This window comes from Nelusetta ayraudi, unplaced genomic scaffold (genome assembly GCF_046127955.1).
Source record: "Nelusetta ayraudi isolate G7.1 ecotype Tasmania unplaced genomic scaffold, CSIRO-AGI_Nayr_v1 ptg000174l, whole genome shotgun sequence".
NCBI classification, from domain to species: Eukaryota; Metazoa; Chordata; class Actinopteri; order Tetraodontiformes; family Monacanthidae; genus Nelusetta; species Nelusetta ayraudi.
In genome coordinates, this window is record NW_027466223.1 from 536,663 (window position 1) to 555,184 (window position 18,522).

The 18,522-nt window shown below is 49.7% G+C and overlaps 1 protein-coding gene across 1 annotated transcript in view; it reads left to right on the top strand.

The window, feature by feature from the left end:
* Window positions 1-18,522, top strand: part of LOC142880890 (Krueppel-like factor 6) — a 114,916-nt gene that overhangs the window by 94,667 nt on the left and 1,727 nt on the right. Inside the window, exons 2-5 of the mRNA XM_076014869.1 lie at window positions 11,728-12,075; window positions 13,609-14,188; window positions 15,847-15,970; window positions 17,431-18,501. Of these exons, the coding sequence (XP_075870984.1) occupies window positions 11,974-12,075; window positions 13,609-14,188; window positions 15,847-15,970; window positions 17,431-17,482 (858 nt within the window). The 5' untranslated portion in view covers window positions 11,728-11,973 and the 3' untranslated portion in view covers window positions 17,483-18,501. The remainder of the gene's footprint in view (window positions 1-11,727; window positions 12,076-13,608; window positions 14,189-15,846; window positions 15,971-17,430; window positions 18,502-18,522) is intronic.

Genomic DNA, 18,522 nt, shown 5'->3' on the forward strand with positions numbered 1-18,522 from the left:
GCGGAATGAACCCGGGGTGCGAATTTGTGAAGTTCCTCTTTGTGGGTGGGCACAGAGGGCCGAGGGGGGGGGGCCGCGGGGGCCACATGTGCTGCCGCTAGCTGGCTGGACTAATACGGAGTCAAGCGGGACAATTTGATCCTTGGTTCGGAGAGCTTGGCACATTGTTAAATTCCCGGATTAGGCGGCTGCAAAGGGAGGGAACGTCAACTGCGCTGGTCAGCAGGCTGGGGGCGGTGGGAGTGGGGGCGGCGGGGGCGCGGGGCGGGATCAGCGCGCTTTATCGAGGCTGCTCGGTGTGGGCTGACAGCGGGCGATAGTGGGGGATGACACGCCACCCTGCCGCATCACTCCCCATTGACCCACATATCACACCTATGTACAGAAAGTCCCAAATAACCGTGCTAGAATCTGCCGCAGCTGTTAATTACTTCTCACATTAGCTCAGCTGCGCGCGGGTGAATGTCGGACATGCTCCGACTGCACCGGAATTGCTGTTGCAGAAACGGCACGTCTGCAAAAAGGCTCTCCGTCATCCAGGACATCGGTCATCCTGTGGAAGCGGAAGTTGTTGGTGAACTGGACTTAGTTCTTGGTTATTTGTTGATGGGCCACACTATCAGACAGCCAAGGAGTTGCTTACAACTCAGTTAAAGTCCCAGTGATTGTCACATTCCCAAGGATGCCAAATTTGTTCTCGGCATTTGACCCATCATCCCTTGAGGGAGCGGTGGGCAGCAGCGGTGCCGCGCCCAGCAATCATTGGGTGATCTACCCCCCCCACCCCCCAATTCCAACCCCGAATACCTGAGTGCCAAGCAGGGAGGCAGTGGGTACCATTTGTACAGTTTTTGGTCTGACCCGGCCGGGGATCGAACCCACAACCTACCAGTCTCAGGGTGGACACTCGACCACTCGACCACTGAGCCGGTCCAACTAAGTCAAACTTGCAAAGAAGACGATGACTGTGCCGTGACTTTTTTGCCTTACAACATGAAGGCATGAATCCAACTTCGGGCCTTTTTGCATCGAGCTCACATGCCCGTCAGTTTGAGTTCATCCAGCTTCCTCCCACAGGTCGGAGTGTTGTGCGTTCGGCTACCTGGCAACTCTGAATTGCTGGCAGAGGGTGGACAGTTGTTGTGGTCTGACTCCCAGTCCTGGATCTGGAGCGAAAGACCCAGGAGCTAAAGATTTCTACTTCGGCTGAGAACGGAGACGACATGCAGCCTCTGGCGGAGGCACGTGCGCGCAGCGTGTCTCGGGGTGGGAGCGAGGTGTGGGAAGTCTCCGACGGAGGATGATCAATTAGGAGCTCACTCTGCTGGCCCCGCGCGCTGTCATGGCTTATTTGGCTTGTTGTTGCTACCGCTGCTGTTTATTGAGCCGCGGCTATTAAGGGTACGGAGCCAGTGGTGCACGTCTGCGCCTCGGGCCCCACAGACCACCGCTGCTACCTCGCCTTTCCTGTCGTATCCCCCACCTCCCTCAGTCCCCCCCCATCCCCCTCCTCCTCCTGGGGAAGGCAGCCGCGTCCCCAGTGATTACAGACCATGTGTGTGAAGTCAGTGCGTGTCAGTCTTTGGGAAGCTCCCCCAGCCTGCACTTGCCCGGTCTGGAGGCAGTGGCTTGAGTCATGGCTCTCTGGGGTATTGCCCCGGCCGTGTTTGCCCGTCTGTTTACCTGTCTGCTCTGGTCCGTCAGCCTGTCCATCTGTCTCTCTGTGTCACCTTTCTGCCGCTGCTGCTCTGAGCCTCCCTGCTGGCGGGCTTCAAACTGACACTGATTTTTTTTTTTGTTGTTCTTGTCCTGTCTTGTGGCTGGTGACTTCTCATGCACCATTGTTAGCGTCAACGTCTTGCGCTGTGGTGGAGGTCCTTGTTAGTGCAAAAGCACAGGGTGGCGCACCTATTGAACAGCCTGGAATTAGTTTTAAAGTGGCACCGTGATCACGACACGAGGTTCCTTAGTGTGGTGTTGTTCGCTCCCCTTTGTGACAGTTGACGGTCCTGTCACTAGTATGCCTCCAATTGATCATGCGCCCTGGCTACTTGGCCAAGGCCTTTAGCTGGTTAAGCGCGCATGACTCGTGCCTTGCCACATGTAGTTTTAAGGAAACCAGAACTTTTACCCACCTGCAATGGTGGATATCCTCTAAATGGCTTTGACGCCGTTGGCTGGAACTGATGAAGAAACAACAGACAGATTCAATTCAGGCAATTGTAAGCAAATCTTTCAACCATGGTGAAAAATGAAAAACTAATTTTTCTTAGTGCAGTTTTATTGGGGTAGTGGGGGTGAGGATGTCTTTTCTGCAAATCCTACTAATGCACATTCTGGTTTAGCTGCTGAGCCGCTGCTCTGTGTGGGAAGCTGTCGCTACGGGATGGGTTTTTACAAAAATAAATAAGTCTGATATCACCCCGTTCATTAAAAAGCTTTTGCATGGACTGCTTTTATTTAACAGCCAGAAGACGAGAAGTTCAAACCTACCTCCGCTTCGCCAGTCTTTGCATTAGTATAAACGTCCTCAGCTGCCTGACTGTCAGCACAGAGGCATAACAGTGGCTTCACTCCTGTCAACCTGCTCCGAGAAAGATGGCAGAGAGGTATTATTCTATAGCAGATAAACCGCGGCAGTCAGAGTCACAATATCGCGAGTCAAAAAAACGCACCCTTAATACGCACTGCCGAAATGTAGGCAGAGCGGCAACGTTAGAATTCAGACGCTCCACAACATCTAAAGAACACTTCAAGCTCCAGCCGTCGCTGCGCATCGCCCCACTTCGACAGCCAATTAAGGCCATTAGTCTGTGCAGTTTACACAAGGTGTATTTGTTTATGTCAGTCCTGTTCCCTGAAGCCTGACGTGGTGCGACGGCATAATTCCCCTCTCAGGGCTGTATTTCCCGAAACTGCTGATGGGAACAACGGGCTTCATTGGAAAGCAGTCATGAGATATGAATGAGTCATTCTCAGCTGCACGCAGCTATCTGCTGAGGGGAGCAGGCCGAGAGGTAGAAAATCTCTGATAGTGGTGATTATCATCTGATTGCCACAGCAGCCAGCCAGCCAACATGTGTTTTGTTTTTTTCGCGTTCCTTTATATTGCCCCCTGCAACCCCGCGCGGTATTTATCAAGCCTGTGTCGGAGGTGTTATTCTTAGTCTCAATTAGAACCCAATCCTACAGTGTACAAGGGTCGCCTCGGATCAAAGTGCTCACTCGAGTGTTCCCTTCCCAGAGAGATTATGTAAGCTTGGGAAAGTGGACTCAGAAGGTTCAAATGAAAGGCTCTAAAACGTGGAAACCATTACGCTTAAGAGGAAGAAAAGGAAACTCACAATGGGTACAAAACAAAAAGCAGCGGCATAATGGGTTACGAGGCAAAACAAGTGGTTTCGGGATAGGATTTCCTTTGGATACGGAGAGAAAACACACGGGAGCGCAGGGACACGAGGGGGCGGGCGATGAAAGGGGAGGAACTTGGGAAAGGAAATGCCAATGACACACAGCTCAAATAAATGACATAACTGTTCAAAGTTCACTGGAGCTCGCCCGGCAGGTGAGGTCATCATGGGCAGGATTTGTTACGTTGGCAACAGCAAGCTGCGAGCCTGCCCACTATCTGTGTCCTAATGTACAGACAGGCGCTGAGTCAACAGAGCTGCTGTTTGGAGTCAACCTTTAAAAGTCACGACCTTAGCGAGAGGTGCAGAGGAGCTGATGTGTTTCCTATACGGCACCAGCGCCTAAAGTTCACTCTGTGCATTGGCCACATTTGATGAGTTTGCCCTGACAAAAAAGGCAACGCAAATTAGCATATGGTAGCGCCTCATTGTGAAGTATTTTTCTTCCCAAAGTTCATCCTGGACGCTGCTACAAACTTTGCTTCGATGAGTCTCATCTTGCAAACTAATTTGCATTCTAATTTGGCGAGAAAAGGCTTAAAAAAAAAAAAAAAAAAAAAAAAAAAAGACTTGTTCGTGTCACCAGTCTTCCTGTTTCAGTTGAAATGTGATCACATGAAACATACTTAACAAAAGTCCCATTTTGTGTTGAACGTGGCACTACCTGCTTGATCCTTTGTATTGCAAGGGTTTGGAGATTTGTCAGTCCCCGATGAGCCACGTCGTGTCTTGCAGCTGCTGTGTATTGCAGTCCGACGGAGCTCTCGCAACGTCAAGCGACAGGATTCTCACCGACAAAAAAGCCTGCGTCGACGCTCTTAGCTCATCCTTCGCCGTCAAAGCACCACGTAGTTCTGAAACTACCGCTACTGCAGCAACCTGCTAATCTACTCCACCGAGGCAAAGAGTCACTTCCTGTTTTGTTTTTTTCTACTTTAGACTTCTTCTTGGGCTTCTCAAGGCAACTTGCAGCAGCTGCTTCCTGCTTTCGTCACAACTTTTTTTTTTTTTTTAAACAAAGGAAGCTCGTTGTCGGTGGAATCCGTAAAAAAGAAAATTTGGACCGATGAAACTTGACATTCTGAGGGTGGAAATGTGAGTGATCCAGGTGCCACGCAACACGTTTGTATACCAGCATGAACACAAAAGCCTTTGTTTTGTTGTTTTTTTGGACCTCATCTCAAGTAGCGGAATTACATAGAACTTCATCCAGAACCCGATCTGACCCAGATCTGTGGCAAAAAGCGACAAGATCTCACTTTGGATAAACAAGATAAGCAAACGCCACCATTGTTCACAGCTGTGTGAGGACAAAGACCCCCTGGGCTGAGGCCTCCCACCCTCGACACCCTCTCCCTACGCTGGGGTCACTGGCTCAGGGAGGGATGCCGAACTGGAGATAATGCTGCGATAGGGGCGGCCCGACGCTCCTTCGCGAAAACCCAGATCTGCTATCGGATACACTGGGGTGAGTCGCAGTCATCTGATCGATTCTGCGACGCGAGCGATTAAATCTATCATGTGAGGCAAAAGGGCCGCAGCCACAGGTCCCGTCTCAGTCGAGTGCGTGTGATTAAACATTTTCAGGATTAGTCATAGGCCCGGGATGAAAGGTCAGTCTAAGTATGGAATGGTGAGTTAATGAGTGACCTCCCCACTCCAGCCCTACGTGTGCGTGCGTGTGTGTGTGCACGCCTGTCTTTTCTGTGTAGCGACCGCAAAATACAATAAACAATGAACTTTGAGTCACATTTTTCCCAAGTTTTGCAAAATGCTCATGACCTGGAAACAATCCGGGTCTTCTCAGCGTTCCGTAGCCGAGGTTGACAACCTTTGCCAGGGACAAAGTGACGGCATTCATTCATTCATTTTTATGACATGACATTAGCTTCAAGGAGTGGGGGGGGGGGGGGGGGGGGGGGGACATACATTGGAGCCATTGTCCGGTGACTTTTTGCAGATAACGTGTAAAACCAAAGGAACTCTAGCGCACTAACTGAAGTTAAAGGGCGCATTAAGTTCTGTGGGGAGTGCAACAAGACTTGCAAACACACAAATGAGACTTAAAAAAAAAAAAAAAGATCCATGCCAAAAAAGCAATTGGCTTGCTTATTACTCAAGCTCTTCCGCGTCGATTGATTTGATAACTTCAAACGTCTGACGAAAACACATTGTCTGGATGCTTGTTATATTTTGTATCCTTCTTTTTGCAGCCGATATCTTTAAACTATGAGTCATAGCTTTGTGCGCCGCCCAGCTCCTGTCTGATAGCAGGCCCACTATCAGAGTCTGAGAAAGGCCACATTCAGCTTGCGTGCTCATGGTCAGGGTAACCTGATCATAATCCCCCGTCCGCTCACGCCCCCGCACCCGAAAGTATATGATGAATGCATCCCAGTTGGCTAATCAGTGGGTTGGGTCCGTGTTTACGCAATAGCCTCGATAAATACCACCCCCCCGCCCCCCAAAACAGCCAGGAGGCAGCGGTTCCCACAGGGGTGCTTGGCTGAAAATAATAAAATACTTCGCATTCCTCCACCTTGTGTCATGGCAGTAGCCTCTTAGTTCAGAGTTGGCATCACGCGCAGCAGTTTGACCGCTGTACCGTCTCCCGGATTTCCCATCGCTTTTCAAGATGCGCCTCTGGAACCCTCTGAGCAGCGCGACTGCGATGTCAAACTCGCGTTTACACACTCACGGGCCCCCCCCGTGGTCGATGGGAGGCAGATGAAGCTGACGCTGGAGAAGTTCGAGGGAAGGGGTGGATGACAAGGCTCCTCCAGCTGTTTTGGTTCATTGGAACTCTGATGGATTGCCAATTTGTGTGCAAATTGTTTCGTTTTGGAGGACAGTCAAAATCAGTTTAAGCCAAATCCCCACCCCTTAATAAAATAGTTGTTGCTCTGTTCTTCTTATTATTTACTTGCAAAGTCCAGAGAAATTGGGTCCTTTATAGCATCATCAGTCCCGAGGCGATGTGCGAACTAGCGGTCCACAAAGCGCTAACATACAAGCCAGTGCTACAAGTAGTAGCTTGGAAGACCCATTAAGATATTCAAAAGGAAGTGAATTGATTTGGTGTAATTTTTAGCGATTATAATGTCTCACTTGGACTCAAACATTTTCAATATTTTTCAATCAAGTGGAACAAACCCCATCATGTCCAATGCAAGATGTTTGATGGCGCTTGATAATTGGAATGTTTGGCACTATGTCTAACTAGTATAAATAAATTATTGTTTATCTCATTTATTTCTATGATACAACTCAAAGAGTCGCACAGCATTTATTCTGATCAGATCCCGGGGAAGAAAACCATAAGCTTGAGTGAAGCGTGATTGGTATTTAACGTTTTGAAAGCTAAAACGGCGCAAGGATGTCATTTTACTTTACCATCCTACTACTTATTCCTGCTTCTTTATACTCTATATATCTCTAAAGCCGGGTGGAGGAGCAGAACGTCGGGTGAGATATTTTTTTTTCTCAGCATCTTTCAATAGATCCAAGGACGCTTTCCATAATGGGGCTCTTTGGTTGCACGGCGGCGCACCGCATCTGTTCATGGACACCCCCAATCGTTTCATCTTCAACAATTCATCGATCTAACCTTTACAAGTTTTTAGAAGACTATTTTAGTCGGCTGCAAGATGTTTTTTGGAGTCGCGGTGAATCTGGGACAATTGTCACAATAATCCAACAACACCTGCTTTCAATCGACTGTGTGTCGATTAACGTGAGATTTCAATTCACAAAGATGAACTGGAGTAGAATAGATGCACTTTGTTGATCCCAAGTGAGGAAACTATACGCTGTTGCGGCGCGAAAGACAATACAAAAAAAATAAACTATGCAGTAATTACAGTGATTATTAGAAACATTCAAGTAAATCTATATATAACAAACAAACAAGACAGTCAATTGTGCAGAGGCAGTGATAAGCAAGGCTTTTATGAACCGTGCAATAAAGCCATTAGCGCAACTAATTGAAAAAAAAAAACAAAAATCTTCAGAAGTCTACCTCTAACAACAAAAATGATATTGTGCTGTCGGGGTTTGTGCCGCTCCAGAAAGCAGCGGTGACCAAGAAAGGACCTCCATCATACCGGCTGGTGGACGATATTGATTTCCACCCCCAATATATCAGCCGGGCTGATACATCAGTCGGTCCCGAATGCGGCCGCACAGACCAATTCGCAGTCCGCCATCGCCAAACATTGCAGGACCGTCTTGACTGATTGCATGTTGTCCCACGTACGTCTGCCCCGCTAAGGCCGCCTAAGCGCGCATATTTACACCCACCCGCCCACACACACACACACACACACTGGGCCCCTACTTGTCATCCTCAAGGTCAAGGGCTGCTGGGAAGGCTCCTTGACGACGGACTGATGAAGCTGACACCTCGTAACCCGTTGTACACACATGTTGATCTGTCCCCAGACGTGGCCTGACAGGGACGCCCGCGCGGGGGGGATGGGGGGCAGCAACGCGGCTGCACCGCCAATGCATTTCAATGAGAGGATCTCGCCACGCACGTCTGTCTAGTGTGCATGGGCGTGTGTGTGTGTGTGTGCGGGGACTAGCAGGAGACTCGCGACAACGCCAAACACATTTGCAGGCAGCAGAAGTGTCAGCCTTGCCTAGTACGTAATCCAAAACCAGGCCAATGATTATCTCCCCTCCCCACCAGCGCTGACTCAATTCTGATTTATGATCGGGATGAATATCGATTTTCTTTTCTTTCTTTTTTTTTTTTTCCCAGGGATCACCCTCCCACCCCAACCACCGCCACAACCCCCATTTCTCCTTTTAACAAAATGGAGTGAGTGATGTACGCGCATTGATTTCCAATCAATTATTTTTTATCTTCATATTTATTTAAGCTTGGACAAATTTTCAAGGGGTGTGGGGGGGGGGGAGGGGCTCCGGAGAGGGCAATGCATCTCTATCAACGGCGCGGCAGCTCATTACTAACCGGCTCTCTGATGGCGAGCAGGGGAGTAATGAGAGCACGTTTAATCCTGCGGTCTGGAACGTCTTCCTCGACATAACTCGGCCATAAATTTGCCCGCCGCTGACAAATGTCGTGATTGCACAGGTTAACTCTGCTGCTCCACTGTGTTTGGCGGAAATGCTATTTGACAGATTTGTGCGTAAATCCTTTGCGCTCCATGCATTTTTCTTTCTTTTTTTTTGCACAAATTTAGCTCATTGAAGGCCTCCTTTTTCGCGTTGCAACTGTTTTGAGAGCAAACTGTTGCACTCGACGAACGAAATGTATTCCAAATCAGAAGAGCGGGTTTTGGGAAACTTTCACGTATGTTTTAAAATAGCCAAAATAATCAAAAAAAAAATTCTATTCTGTTTTTAAACCATAATGACAAAATTACTGACGGTCTCTCACTGACGACAAATATGGCGTAGTCACAATTGCTGTGATTTATTGCAGTTGTTAAAGTGATAACGAACCGGGTGGTTTACGAAGAGCTACTGTGCTTTTAATTTTGTCAATTTAAAGTTTTATTTTCAGTAATATGGTCCAACAATCAGCACAATAAAACAATGGCATCAATGATCATGTACACAACAAAGTAATAATTACCCTCATCTGACATTTGTTTATTTTTTTAGCTGCTTCAGATGATCAAATCGAACACTGAGCAGCAGCAACATTTTCAAAGGGTTCGAGTTCCGGCCCCAAAATTCTGATTTTCTTTTATTTTTTATTCAATCTTTCAACAATCAATCTACTGATACAAGCAAACAGCAATTTGCGGCCCAGGTGTCAAGTGCACCTTGGGAACCCTGGGAAATAGGGGGGGGGGGGACCTTTAGACAACTCACTAATTGGGTTGACAGTGATGCATTAAAATGGGTCATCCTGTAATTGCTCTTTCCTGTGGCCACTGACGAGGCTGGGATTACATAACGATGATAAAGCTGTGGACCTGGCCGTCCGAGATAAAAAGCTGCCGCGCAGGACCCTGTACATTCTCTAAATGCCTCATCGGACGGGGCTTCTGAAGGCGGCGATTACCGCAGAGCCGCTCCGCTAATGCCCCGGTGGGACCTGACGGAGCATTTTGGTATTCACCAGACATGCGGCGGGAGCCTTGGCAACTTTGAAAATGCACGGATAATGAGCGGACGCGTTATTGTGCAATAATAAGCCGGGGCCATTCAGCCTCATTTTCACGGCGCGACAAAGGGAGTTTGAGCCGCGGTTGTAAATGGGGATGGATCCAGTGAGTCTTCGCTCTTCAAAGCAAGGTGTCCCCGAGTCCTCGAGGGACATAATGAATGGCCACATTAGTAACATGAAAGGAAATTCCTCGGCGGGGGCTGCCGAGGACAGCTCCGGGCTTCACAAGGCATTCCCATCACCATATGACCGAATCAGATGCTGCCGGTGACAAATATGGCCTCGCCGTCGAGGGCCCGGCACAAAGGACGCTCAGTTGTCTGCCCGGGCAGGCCCGCAGAAAATACTGCCACTCGGAAGACAATGCGTCTCCTGTGTGGAAACGTTGTTTATCTCGCCAGCAGCAAGGGCCCCCGCAAACAGCGCCGGGTCGCGCGGCCGACTTACGCAACGGCGGCAAAGGAAGGAGAGGCTCGAAGGAGGCCCGGCGCGGGCCGGAAACGATAAGAATGAGTCGGCGATGATGCAGCGACGTTGTCGCGCGCGTGGTGGAATGCCGCAGGAATGAAGGAGGCCTTTCCGACAGGGAATGCAGCGGAGAGCGCAGCAGGCGGTGGCGAAATTGGGATCATGTATGGCACTCGGTCAAACCCCCCCCCCTCCCCAAGACAAGACTGATTGACGTGTCTGAAATGAAGTTTGGTTTTGTTTATTTTTGAGCTGTTTTGGTCCTAATTGGCGTTTTAGGTTTTCAAGCGCGGGCGTTCTGCGGAGGCGCCCGTCACATAACTTTGACACTTCGCACTGAAAAGTGTTTGTGTGCGAAAACGAGTCGATTAGATAAAAACGGTACTTTAATGGCGTCCGAAAGAAAAACTTTACCACTGACCTGATTCTCGGGGGTTAAACCACAGCTTTCAAGTTAAATAATGCTGGTGTATATATAAACCAGATGCTGTGGGGGGAATAATCAAGTGCTAAAATATACAGGACCTTTTCATGTATCATAATAACCAAAGTGGGGTAAAACAAATTCTTTAACTTTGGGGAGGTCCCTCAGAATATTAATTCAGTTACATGCTCTTTTAAATGCAAATGATGCCGATAAGAGAGAAAGTCCCCCCCCCCCCCCCCCTACCCGAACTCTCTTTCAATTTATATTAAATAATTTATTTTCTGCCTCAACTAAGATGACTGCTACTCTTGTGAAACGTCTCAGTAATAAAAGCAGAAGTATTTTTTGTTTTGTGTTTTGTGTGTGTGTGTTTTTTTTAAGCGGCAGGGGAGAAGTGAGTCGTCCTGTTTCCTCTAGAAACTCATGGTGCGCTGATAAATAACACGCCAGCATCCTGCCTCGAGCGATTGCGTCTCGTGACCTCGGCTCACTTTTTTTTTTTCTTTACTTTTTTTTCTTTTCTTTTTTTTCTTTTTTTTCTTTTTTTTAACGGCTGATGTCAACACACACACACACACACACACACACACTCGCGACCAACTCACTTACTTTACACGGAGGAAATGTTTTCGAGGGAGGACCGTTCGCTCGCTCGTTTCGGGCTCACAGGCGCTGTCTGTGGCCAAAACACACACACACACGCGCACACACGCACATACACCGCTAACAGAAGGCAGAACTACAGCGAGGAGCGAGCCGTCACGGGCCACATATATATACACGCCTATAAATAGCTAGCCAATGGGCGTCGAGCCGCTGCGAGTCAAACGTGCCAATGGCGGAAGCTCACTTGAATTCGCAGCCGCGCCGCTGATTGGCTGCTCGTGATATCATTGGCGGCGCCTTACGCTCCTCGCCGCTGATTGGCCGGGGGGGGCGGGGAGAAGGGGGGGGGGGTGCAGCGGGAGTAAGGAGGTGGTGGTGGAGGGAGGAGGGAGGGGGCGGCGGAGAGGGAGGTATGGAGGGAGGGGGCGGGCCGTCAGGGTTTGAATAGGGAAGTTTGCGGAGCTCAGTTGTTCGCCCCGTCCAGTCCGGCGCCGTGTTTGCAAACACCTTGAGCGAAGCGAAGTGAGCAGAGCCGACCGAGGGAAGGCGATAGAGAGAGCCGAGAGGAGAGGAGAGGAGAGGAGGGGGGCTCACTCGCTGACTGACTTGACTGACTGGCTTGGCTTGCTGGCTGAGTGACTGAGTGAGTGAGTTGACGGCGGTGGGGAGATAAGGACGCTCCTTGCAAACGCCGCTGCCCGAAAACAAGCGCCTCTCCTCGGTGACGGGGAGCGAACCCGGCCGCCGCACCGCTTCTCTGTGACTGCCTTTTTCCCCGGAGAGACACACTTAAAGTGCGGCTTGTTTTTATTTTTTCTGCACGAGACAAAACGACAGCGCTTTTGTTGGGTTTCTATATTTTTTTATTATTATTTCAAAAAAAAAAAAAAAAAAACATTTTGTGGACAAAACCAAAAAAGATGGATGTTCTACCCATGTGCAGCATCTTTCAGGAACTTCAAATAGTTCACGACACGGGCTACTTCTCAGCCTTACCGTCTCTGGAGGAGTACTGGCAGCAGGTGAATATCCACGCCGCCGTCACAACCGTCATTGTTATTACTGCTCTATTTTTATTTTTCTCAACGAACTCCGGCTTCATCTCTGCTCTCTGTGCGCCGCTCGCGGCGCCCGCTCAAGTTTGCGTTGCAGGACGCACGACGCGCCGGTTAACGGCTCTCTAAACCGGCCAGTCACGTCGTTATCTTTTTTTTTTTTTTTTTTTTTTTTTTTTTTAAATCATTATTATTTGTATCATTTCGTTCTCACGAGGAAGGCGAGCGCGCGCGCACGCGGACTGAGCGCTGACAGGCTGAAGTAGATCAGTGTGTCACTCTTTGACAGCTGGAAGCCGCTGCGTCCCTGCGCCCGCCGGGATGAATGGAGCTGTGTTCGCTGCTGCTGCTGCTGCTGCTGCTGCGCCTCCTGATGCAAAGTGCAGGAGGAAGTGGAGCCTGCAAAAAAAAAAAAATCACATCGTAGATGCACTTGTGCGTGCGTGTGTGTGTGTGTGTGTACAACCGGGGATCGACTCATCAGGAAAAAGAAACTAAAGGCGATTTCGTTGCGGCTTTTACGGGGACTCCGTTTTTTCCAACCAACTAACGTGATGCGTTCAGATGCCTGCGATTCTCTCCCCCCCCCCCACCCCTCCCAAACCCAACTCACATGGCCAGTACAGCTGAAAAACAGCCAGGAGGAATTTGTTCGTGTGTTTCTCCTCCCCCTGCGGCATTTAAATAAGGTCCGCCGTCTCCGAGCAACACGTAAAGCCGTCACCGTCATCAGCAAACTTTCGGGGCGCGTTGCAGCGGTGCGTTTCACAGAGTGGGACGGGTGTGTCAGAAATAAGGGGGGGTGATAGTAGTGGGTTTTATTTAAAAGATTTTTTTTTATTATTATTATTTTTTTTTTGGTTCGGTTCATTTATTTATTTATTTATTTTCTTGCGAGTCAACGCGGGGCTGAAGTGACGGTGCACTTTGGCACGTTGGCTGCGTCCAGGTACAGGAAGAGAGGATGACAGCGCTGCGCCTGGTGACGCATGTTATGACGATGATGATTGATTGATTGATTGATTGATTGATTGATTGATGAAGAGGAGGTGAAGCCTTGCATTTGAGATGAAGATGATGATGATGATGATTCTTCAAAGACCTCAATCACTCTTTGAATGAAGCCAACAAGCTGAATTCAGACTCTTCAAGTCTGAATTGAAGCTGTGTCATTTGAAATGATAGATAGATAGATAGATAGACAGACAGACAGACAGACAGACAGACAGACAGATAGATAGATAGATAGATAGATAGATAGATAGACAGACAGACAGACAGACAGACAGACAGACAGACAGATAGATAGATAGATGCTTTATTGATCTCCAGGAGATATTTCGGAGAATTGAACACACTTTACATTACAAGCACCCCCCCCCGATATCGGCGGCGTCTGAGCCCACGCCTCACCTTCCTCTTCCCCCTCCTCCTCCCTCCTCTTCCTCCTGGCTGCTCACTCACTCCGTCTCTCCCCCCCCACCCCCCTCGCACTGACAGACCTGCCTGGAGCTGGAGCGCTACCTGCAGAGCGAGCCATACGTCTCCACGTCGGACCTCAAGTTCGGAGGGCCGGAGGACCTGTGGAGCAAGCTGATCCTGGCGTGCGGCGACAAGGCCGCCAAGGCCCAGTCGGACCCGGAGTTGGCGGCGGCGGCGGCGCTGGAGGACGACAATCAGGACGGCCCCATCTTGGACAGTAACAGCGTGAACTCGGACGCCAGCAGCGAGGCGTCGGACAGTTCCGAGGAGCTCTCGCCCACCCACTGCTTCGCCTCCAACCCGCTGGGCGTCCTGGTGGGACCCTCCGGACCTTTTAGCCCCTCCGTCATCAGCACGCCGCCGTCCTCGCCGGAGGCCGGCGCGGCCACCAGCGGCTGGGTGGCGGCGCACCTGCCCGGCAAAGTCAGGAGCGGCGGCGGCGGCGGCGCGGCCAAGGGCGGCGACAAGACGGGACTGGTGTGCGGGGGGGACGCGTCGCCCGACGGCCGGCGGCGGGTCCACCGGTGTCAGTTCAACGGGTGCCGCAAGGTCTACACCAAGAGCTCGCACCTGAAGGCACACCAGCGCACGCACACAGGTGAGACCCGGCTGCAGAGGACAAACAGGAAGTTGAATTGGATTGGATTGAATTCCTTTTGTTGTCATTATACAGTCAAGTGCAATGGGAGGTAAAAGGTGCCCTCCGTTGGTGCATGGGGCTCATAGATCTATAAGAACTAGAATAACAGTCAATGAAACGCCAAGCAGTAAATATGAATGCTAGTAAATCATAAATGAAGCCATAGTAACAAACACACACACACACACACACACACACACACACACACACACACTCACACTCATGCCACATTCATAACATCACATTCTGCTTACACAGTCGCACAGGTGTTGCGCTGAGGTTGTTTGTCTGCCAGCGGCTGGTGACTCACCTGTGCAAACATATGAACCCAAAATAGACGCTTGTGTTGCAGTTTCGACCTCGATGGCAACGTTTCCGCTGAGTTTTTCGTCTCGCTGTCGTCGGTTCCGCACTGTGGGCATCGAGCGAGTTGACAAAACGGCACTCACAACACCAAACTGGATTTGCAATTTCATTGAATCGGAACTGAATGTTGCACAGTCTTACCTTCATTAGTTGTGTGTGAAGTCCACGTTGCCTCACTTTGCGCGTCACTGCCCCCTATCAGTGCGGCACGGTACTTTCCCTCCTCTTGACTTTTCTCATTCATGGCCGGTTACAAGGACCGGATTTGTCGCAAGTGTTCATTAAATATACTCGTCATTCATGTGAAGTGCATGAGTAATCAGACATGCACATTGTCCATGTAAGGAAATAGGTGGCGCTTATCGCTGCCTCGCCTCGTTGATTTGAACAGCAAATGCGTAAAAAAATGACAGATTTTTTTTTTTTTACCATAAAAATTGCTGAAATCGCACAGGAAACAAGTGCACACAACAGTCCAGCGGCCAGCATGGGTTTTCTCTTCTCGTCCGTTGTTAGTATTTTTTTTTACTTGGCCGTTTCCCCTCTGCTGGGTTTTTTTTCCCGTCAGGAGAGCCTTTATGTTCCGGCCTTTTCCGGTGTGGCACAATGCAATTAAAGGTCCACAGTGCACGGCGGCGGCCCTCAGCTGAATGCGCGAGTGAGCGGTTAGCTCCGCACGGCTGGATCGCTAAACTGTGACCTCATCTCTCTGGAATGTTACCGAGCGAGGCAGCCAGAGAGCGAGCGAGGGAGGGAGGCAGCCACAAAGGGAGAGGGAGGGTGGGAAGAGGGGGGAGGGGCGGGGGGGCGGGGGGGGGGGGGTTGCACATGGGAGATAAAAGGACTTTAACACAGATTGAGTTTCACCATGGGAAAGGGGTGAATGGGCGGGGAGCCACCGGGGGGGGCCCCCCTGAGCTGTCATTTCGGCCTTGGCTCGCTTGTGATTGGCCGCGTTGAATTGCAATTGTGTTTTCTTTTCTTTCTTTCTTTTTTTTTTTTTTTCTTCTGGGTTTGTTTCGTTTCGTTTCGTTTCGTTTTTTCATCTTTTCCTACTTTCATTATGCTGCGGCTTCAGAGAGCCAGCCAGCCAGCCAGCCAGCCCGTCCGACAGGTTCCAGCGGAATCTGGGTCTGGACTGGCTCGCCATCGCCCCCCTACAAGGGTTTTCCTAGATGATTGATTTGTGCCTCTTTTTTTTTTTTTTTTTTTTTAACCTCTTGACCTTTTTTTTCCCCCTCCCCCATCAGGTGAGAAGCCCTACAGGTGTTCCTGGGAGGGCTGCGAGTGGCGTTTTGCACGGAGCGACGAGCTGACCAGACACTTCAGGAAGCACACTGGGGCGAAGCCGTTCAAATGCAGTCACTGTGACAGGTGAGCCCGCGCGAAAATTCACGTCCGGCCTTTCCTCGCGTTTAGCCCGTTTCTGTACGGCCGACGATGCCTTCAGTCTTTCAAATTAAAAACAGGAGTAGTTTTACTTTGAAGATACACACACACACACACACAGGCCATGCTTAACAAGCAGGGGCTCTTTGTGGCGTCGGCATCAATGTTACGCTACGTCCTTACGCTCAATGTCTTGAGTTAGGGGTGCAAATGATCGATTAATTCATTAATCGATCATTTGATTGACCGTGTCGATCGATTAACGATTAATTGGTAAGCGGCGACTTTTCCTGAGAACCTGAATTTCACTCTGAAAAATGTGCAAGGAACACATGATTTAACCCTTAAATAATGTTGAGGGTCCAATGTCACCCGTTTTTACATTACAGAACAGTAAAAAAACAACCTAATCATTTATCAACCTAACTTTAAGTTGATTTCTAATGGGTCACATTTCAATTTTTTACTTCTAGGTGTATTATGACCATCACAGTATCTACAACTGAACTGAGAAAAAAAAAGAAAGAAAAATGTTCGATTAATTGCAACTAATTTCATTTAATCGATTAAATTATTAATCGACGATTAATCGGCAGCCAAATTAATCGCTAACACCGCCCATCTCGAATCCACGCCGCATTTTGCGACATGCACACACTCAGTTTGACTGGTGGTTGCACACGCCGAATGGCGCAAAACAAATTTCCCGCCACAGCCAAAATGAGCCGCTGCCAGAGTTGCACGACCACCACAACTACGATTGGAGAGTGACGCGTGGCCATACTTCCCATTTCTATGCGTCAATGCGGCGCACTTCAATCCTGCAAATTCGACGTCGGTAGTCTTGTCCCAAATTCAGTGCAACGCACGCGAGAAGTGAGTTTTGCACAGCATAGACTGTCGTATTCCACCCTGGTCAGGCTGCCTATCACCCGGCTAACGGGCTATAGCTTTAGCATCTGATGTCACAGCGCTACATCGTGTGACGTTTGTTTCGAATGTGAAGTGTTCTGGATACCAAGGCTGTTATTCTAGAACATTGCATTTATTTACTCACCTTAAATGCATTTTATTGTACTTTTATTTTACTTAGAATTTTGTACTCAAGTACACAATTTGGGACACATCCGTTTTGCACCATTATAATTGCTCTTCCCGAGAAAGCGCTACGTCTCTACGGGACATAGCTAAAACTGTTTCAGATGCCTTTTTTTTTTTCTGTTAGTTTGTATTGGGGTTTTTTTTTTCCCACTGAAAAGTATCGTTTTGATCAAACCCAGGAGAAAGGAAGGGAAAGTTTTTTCCTGCTCCATCTCCGCTGATCCCTTACGGAAATCATGAGTCATTGATATTTAAATCCCTTCCCCTAATGAATAAAACTGCCCGTCCGCAGTCTCAACGTGACTCACCAGGTCTCTCTCTCTCTCTCTCTTCCCCCCCCCCAGATGTTTCTCCAGGTCCGACCATCTCGCCCTCCACATGAAGAGACACGTCTAGGAGCGTCGGCCCGGCACCGTTCGGAGCAGAGCCACGGGACGGGACGAGGCGAGACGAGGAGGGGGTGGGGGGGGTGGGAGGAAGGGATTTTTTTCTTTTTCTTCCCGGAGGGGGACGAAAGGAGGAGGAATTCTAAAAAGAGAACCCTGAGGAAAGGGAGAAGGCCGTCTCCCGACCACGCCGTCTCTCGCTTGAACTGTCCCCGGAGCAGAGTGGCGGGGGGCGGGGGGGTGAGGAGGAGGAGGAGGAGGAGGAGGGCGTGTTCCAGCCAAAGCATGCCGTTTTGCACCATGAACTGAAAAACCCAGTGCCTGCGGGACCTCTCTTTGGAGAAAGGCGCTCTGAAGGTTGTCCGTCTTGCGACGAGAGTGGACACACACACACACACACACACACACACACACACACACACGTGGGGGGGAGGGGGTGGGGCTGTTTGACAGAAGATGGACTTTACAACAACAACAACAACAACAACAACAACAACAACGGGGGAAAAAAAGACACAAAACGATGAAAAAAAAAAACAAAAAGACCAAGAAAAAAGACGAGTGAGTGATTGGTATGTGTGGTGCATGGCGGGTGCAGATACACTGGTACTTTACAGGACTGTCTGAGGCGAGCATATGTGCACTGTGAATGTCTGCCATTGGCCGACTGGCTGACCCCCTAACCCAATGGAAAGGCAGCATGGATGGATGGATGGATGGATGGATGGATGGAGAAAGGGCCATTGTTGCCAATGTTGCTGCCAACCGACTGGCGGGAATCATCCCGCTTTGGGTTCCCCGGCCCCCTGGTGGCGGCGCGGAGGTGGTGCAAGGTGGAAATCCTTGTCCATCCCGAAGTCCAGGGGGTGGGGGGGGGGGGGTACGGGTGGTCCGATGCCCCCCGGGGTTCGACGTAGTAACAACAACAAGACCCCAACCCTGCCTCCCCTACGCAACCCCCCCTCCACCCCCCATCGGCTAGCGCCACCACCTGGCCACTGTATGACAGGAGCTCTTTTTTTTTTTTACGTTTTTTTTTTTTTTTTTTTT